This window comes from Leptonotus elevatus, chromosome 2 (genome assembly GCF_054856555.1).
Source record: "Leptonotus elevatus isolate MCC_2025b chromosome 2, RoL_Lele_1.0, whole genome shotgun sequence".
In the NCBI taxonomy this organism is placed as follows: Eukaryota; Metazoa; Chordata; class Actinopteri; order Syngnathiformes; family Syngnathidae; genus Leptonotus; species Leptonotus elevatus.
Window position 1 is genome coordinate 34904424 of NC_141240.1, and position 6487 is coordinate 34910910.

Here is a 6487-nt window from a genome sequence, read left to right on the forward strand (position 1 = left end):
GTGATCTGAGTTTTGACCTCAGCAATGGATCAAAACTAGGCACAATTTGCATGGTAGGCGCCACAATCCTTATTTATAGTTGAAGAGTTATAAATAGCTGCAGTGTGTGAGTGCTCGGGTGTCCAACTCCACTGCTGTTAAAGTCCCAGAAGGAGCACAGCCATTCGACTGAAGGTAAACACCACAAATTAGACGTCTATACAACAACCTGATTATTGCTATTGAATAATATGGTTGCCAGTTTAATCAGTATTTATTTTTATTAAGTGTTCACATTTAACCCTGGCTTGTAAAAAATTGATCAACAATCAGTTGCAAGGTATGCATGAATCTACCTTTGCTTCCTTCTGTGTATAAGATCTGCTCTTAAATGGCCTGAAGTTTAAGCTAACTTTTGTTAAATTCAAAACTTGGCTCACTTTTCCTTCTTTGGGGGGGGGGGGGGCATTTTGGTGGTATTCAATGTATATAGATGTCTATTCCAACAACAGAAAACAGATTGAGTGTGGCAATACCCTGTTTGGCATTCCAGTAGAGTCAACCCCTGTTTGGCGATGGGATGTGCGCATGTCAAGGTTGTGCCTTCCCATAACCAATTAAACACTGACTCTTCCTGGAGAAACAGATGAACACAGAAGCAAAAGGTGACATTTTTCAATCTGAAGACGACTCAGATGAAGATGAAACAATCCAATCTATAATAGAAGAAAGTCTCATTGAATACAGGAGGCTGAAGGGACTGAATCCAAGGTGACTGTTGATGCAACATTAAATATTAACTCTGTACGATCTATTAAATTTTCCTCACTACTTATTTTCTTGCTGTAGTCATTTGAAAGTTACCGAAGATCCTGCTATATTCAAAGTGATTGCTGAGGGTAAGATGCTCTTGCAAGTCTCAGCACCTTAAAGGCATTCTCCATTTTTCTTTTAAATTGCCTGCAAAACATTGAACATGTACTTCTAAGAATACACACAGTATCTGAAAACTGGAAAAATATGTTTTATGGTGTTCAATCAAAGTGCCAAAATAAATTTTGCGAAGAATTTTGTGTTGCTCAGAACTGCAAACAATTTGCATAATCTTCCATATTGGGGTAAGGAGTTTATTAAAACAGGCAGAGGAGTCGAAAAGAAGCAGAAGAGAACTAAACTGTTGGATGTCTTAGATAGTGATAGGAACTACTTTTGGGGGTTGCACACAGTAAACACCAGAACTTTAAGTGCTTTGTGTGGACCCAATAAGTAACATGAATTTCTTATGGTATGGCCAGGGTTGGAGAATCCAGGTCCAGAAAGTAAAAACCCTGAAACCGTTTAGCTTTAACTACAGGTGCTTTCACTCAACAGGTGGAGACGAGCTCATTTATCTCCCAGTTGATTAGAAACACCTGTGGCTAAAGCTATTCTGTGGCAGGGTTTTTACTTTCTGGACCTGGAATTTGTGAGATGGAGTTGATGTACACACCTCTGCTCCATTCTCTGCCACTGTCTTTGTTCTGCTGCATTATCTGACAATTTGCCGAATTTATACACCTTCGATTAGTGATGGGAAAATGAAGCTTCATGAAGCACTTGTAATATTTTTTGACTCCTCTAGATGCCACTCTTGGTTGAAAGATGCAGTGGAAATGTAATCAATTTCCTTTGCACTAGCCTTTATATTTAAACCAAGAGCACCATCTAGGGGAGTCAAAAAATATCACAAGTGCTTCATGAAGCTTCATTTTCCCATCACTACCTTCGATGGCCATCAATGGTATGTAGCATCAAATGGAACAGAATAGAAATTACAACTGCCTGGGGAAATGCAGCTTCTATAAATTGACATTACCGACTGTAGATTATATTCTCCTATTCTCCCCTAGTTCCAGACTTTTGATTGAAATACCCACCGTGGGGCATCATGGAGATGGACTTTTCCTGAGACTTGTGTATGTCATACAACCCAATATGAAAAAGATATTATGATATAATCACTGTATTTTACGCAAAATTAGATTTTCAATAGATGCACTATGCAAACAATCAATTGAAATAACACTTAGCTTAGACAAACAATGTTTGATACTTTATTAAAGAGACATTTCCAACGTTTAGGATTTACTGTTAATATTTTATATTGCGCTAGTTTCAGGGATTTTCCCTGTACACTTATTCCCTGTACACTTATTGTAATAGTCAAACCAGAGGAGAATGTTTTTAAAACCCTTTCTTCGTGCCTTAGGTACAGTATTAATGTCTTCATACAGGTGATGAGAGTGCACTTAAACAACTAACGGAACAGCCAGAGACTCTGTCCAGAATTAACGAGCATGGGTGGAACCCTCTGCACGCGGCTGCAGCGCAGGAGAGTAAGCACATACTCAAGATCATCTTTTCAGGTACAGTCAGGCTTTTCATCAAGTATGACTAATGTTTGAACGCACACAGCTGTTGCGCTCATGTCAACTGTTGTTTGGGTTCCAGCATCACACTTTGGAGCTGCCCAGTGTCGCACATTCAAGGGGGAGACGCCATTGTTTTTAGCTGTAGTCTATGGCCGTAGACAGAACTCTACATTCCTTTTACAGAATGGTTGCAACCCCAATCTCCAGGATGATGAGCAAGATTCTCCATTAATGGCAGGTAGTTCCCTCATGTTTGTCCATAGCAAATAAATATTTTCTACATTTTTATTTATCTGTTGCGTCTTGTTTCTCAGCTATTCTCAATGACCAGTACGACATGGCAACACTTTTGCTTCGCTATGACGCTCAAGTGGATCAGCTAGGCCAGCTAAACAGGACGGCGCTGCACGAGGCTGCCTTTCTTGGCCTGGAGAACTTTGTCTATCTGCTCCTTGAGTCTGGTGCTAACCCGAATGCATGTGACATAAAAAAGAAAACGCCACTTGCTCTGGCTGCACAAAATGGGCATCTAAATGTAGCGGAGCACTTGTTACTGAAAGGTACATGATGAACTGCCTTGTTTATGATGAATCATTTCCACATTAATTAACATATACTTTGAGTTAGTACAGTCATAACACAAATGAATGTTTGTTTTGTAGGAGCAAATGTTGAGTGCGAATCGGAGTCTGGCAGTATCTTGTTTGACGCAGCCGTATCAGGAAACCCTGATGTGATATCCTTGCTGTTGGACCATGGAGCAGACGCCAACTTGCCTTTGTACAACGGCCACCTGCCGATTCACCGTGTGGCATACCATGGTCACATACTGTGAGAAACATTTTGTCGTTCCCTTTTTAGTTGAACCCACTACTTTGTTCTTACCTCACCTGTTCTTTGACAGGGCATTACAGCGCCTCATGCTAGTGACTAAACTGTGTGCAATAAAGGAGAGCGGCATGAGTCCTCTTCACTCTGCAGCTGCTGGAGGGCATGCACATTGCTTGGAGTTGCTGCTCAAAGCTGACTTTGACCCAAACCAAATGCTACACCCGAGAGTGCGCCGCAACTATGATGATGAACGCAAGTCTGCCCTTTTTTTTGCTGTGTCCAACAATGATCTTCAATGCACTCGCCTGCTCCTTGAGGCGGGGGCAATGGTCAACCAGGACCCTATCAGTTGTTTACAGGTGGCAATGAGACAGGGCAATTATGAGCTCATCAACACCTTGCTGAAGTTCGGGGCAAATGTGAACTACTACTCTCGTGTCAGCACCACCCACTTTCCCTCAGCCCTGCAGTATGCATTAAAAGACGAAGTCATGCTGAGAATGATTCTGAACCACGGCTACGATGTCAAGCGTTGCTTCGACTGTCCGTATGGTGATAGTTGCCATGACTTGCCATGGACAACATCAGTCATCAAAGACATGGTGGTGAGATGCGTCAAACAGTAGAAAGCAGCGATTTCCAACCATCTGGCAGCAGACCAGTACCGGTCCATGGGACATTTGGTACATCTCTGCTGATTTGTGAAAGGTACAATTCTGTCATTTTCATGACAAATGTTCCTGCCCTGATTCCAAATTGGTGAAATGAGACTTTGTCTCTCTCACCTATATTCTTACTGACAAACACCCCATAGCAATTCACCATTCCTATGACATTGGCTATCAAATGTATGTATACTCAAATATTCAGCATGTGCTGGAAAAAAAACAATACGCAGACCGCCAGCATAGCGTTTTTGAGGGCCATTGTCTGCCGTGACCCCATGATGGAAAAAAATAATAATAATTTGTATGTGTTTCTACGCTGGCAAATTACAATGGTGACCTGAGAAACGAGTGACACGACATTTTCGAGATACGAGTCATTCGGACGATTTGTTTGCTTTGACTTGCGAGTGCAAACTTGTGCTGTAAGGTAGCAGTGCTGTATGGTAGCATTCTCTTCACGACAAGCAGCAGCTTGCCAATATGCTTCGAGCTGTTTCTTGCCCCTGGTAGCTGAAGTTTCTTGTCAAACGAAACCAACAACAAAAAGAATTACACGTTGTGTTTAAAACAACCACACGGTTTACCAATTATTCTGTAAGTTTATTGCTAATGCTAACGCCTTTGACGTGCCAACGCTAGCGCTAGGTAGCATCTATGTTGTGGCATTACAACACTTAAAAAAAAAAAACGAATATATTTCACTTAATGCAAAAACACATGCAAAGAGACTATATAAAAGTACTCACACTCTCACAGTCATACAGTTTTTTTTTTCTTCTGATTTTAGTGCCATTTTAGGAGCTGGGACCCATCAAATAAGCCTTTCAACTTCCTAGTTACACCAGCAGGAGGAGCCAGTGTCCATTCAATTGATGCACTATGACAAAAACTGTCAAATCCTTTTAAATTCAATGTAATTAAGTTATTACTGCGTGTGTGCGAGCGTGTGTGTGTGCGTGTGTTTTAATATAAGGTACAATAAGTGTTATTTTTCTAAGCTCTTGCGATGCACTATATAAATAAAGATAGGGCGAGTTGATGGCATTTGCATTTATTTCATTCAACAAGGAAAGATTATTTGATATAGGCCTACAAGTGTTTTGCGACGAGCCTGGTTACAGAACATATTGTGGCGTCTTGCAAGAATGCCGCCAGCACTTAGTTCATTACAATATTAAACTTGTATCTCAAGGCACTGCAGAATTGCTTTACATGAAACCGGTCAGTCAGTGGCCCAAAAAAAAAAGGTTGGGGACCGCTTGCTGGTGTAGAGGAAACACATTCTTGCGTTATGTTAGTGCTGGTGACTTGATATCTCTCTTTTTGCTCCCTGTAGTTCTGTGAGGTGATAACAGTGTCTTGGCTCAAGCACTTATCTGCTCAGGTGGTGCGAATCATGCTCGACTACACTAACCATGTCTCATTCTGCGCCAAACTGAGGGAAGCATTGCGGGAGCAGAAGCAATGGCCGCAGATCTGTCACATCCAAAGTTTGCACTTCCTTTTTACTTCATCTGTCATTGTCCGCATGTTGACCTCAGGTGAACTTCATGATTTGTTTGCTTCCTAGGAAATGCACGAAGCTTAAAGCACCTGTGCCGGCTGCAGATTCGAGAGCACCTGAATCAACTGCGTTTGAAAGCATCTGTTTTCATCAGCTACCTCCCTCTTCCACCCAGACTGAAAGAGTACCTTCGTTACAAGGAGTTTGATGTTTACAACAGGGGCAGTGTAGATACAGGATGTTCACTCATGTTTTAACAATTTCAGAGTTACATTATAATATTTTACCAAGGTACATGACTTTTGTCATTCCCAGTGTGATTAAAAAAATCCATCCATCCATATTCTATAACTGTGGTTCTCAATTATTATAATTTTTTACACCAAGTACCACTTAAAAAACAGTTGTCTCTACAATCACTAATGCCCAACGTTAAAATACATAAGTGCCATTTTTTAAAATGTATTTTAAACACCAGCAACAACGTATCTTTTTAAAAAAATTATTCAAATACAAATTAATGAGTTCCTTATTAATTCGTTGAATGTACTAATCTACTGTATGTGCCTGTTGTTTTATCATTATGTGATATTTTGTATGGTGGTTTGCTTGACTCTACTTACAGTATCTGATGATTATTGTTTGTTTTGTTTTGTGCTTTTTTAAATTTGGCTATATAGTGTAATTTTAACCTCTGGATGTTTTTGTTGCATACATTTTTGAGGACCCCAGGACTAGCAACCATTTTGTGGACGTTAACTGGGGTTCCTAATGAAGAATAAAGAATAAAGGCATGATATTCATCAAAAATAAGGCAATTTTATTCCTAAAAATTACGATTAATATCGTAAGCCCTGTAGCACTGTGCACAATTTGAACATTAACACTGATCTTAAATATACAAAAATATTTTTAAAACTACTTGAATAAAGATTCAATTAAAACATATTGCACATAATTGTTTAATAAAAATACAGAACTAATTGTTTGAAAACAAATATTAAATGTAATGCACTTAAAAGTGAAATACAACTGAACTGTACTGAAGTTGAAATTTAAAAATCCCATTTGCTACCATTGCACATTTACATTGT

General features: G+C 39.8%; 1 protein-coding gene across 1 annotated transcript; it reads left to right on the forward strand.

Annotated features, from left to right (window-relative positions):
- The first annotated feature begins 145 nt into the window (after positions 1-145).
- On the forward strand, positions 146-6457 carry asb14b (ankyrin repeat and SOCS box containing 14b). Its single transcript, XM_086067513.1, has 10 exons — positions 146-174; positions 533-750; positions 829-878; positions 2253-2384; positions 2470-2628; positions 2705-2950; positions 3053-3221; positions 3295-3826; positions 5226-5379; positions 5460-6457. The coding sequence occupies exons 2-10, from the start codon at positions 626-628 to the stop codon at positions 5648-5650; spliced, it is 1758 nt and encodes a 585-aa protein (XP_085923639.1). The 5' UTR covers positions 146-174; positions 533-625; the 3' UTR covers positions 5651-6457.
- Positions 6458-6487: the final 30 nt, after the last annotated feature.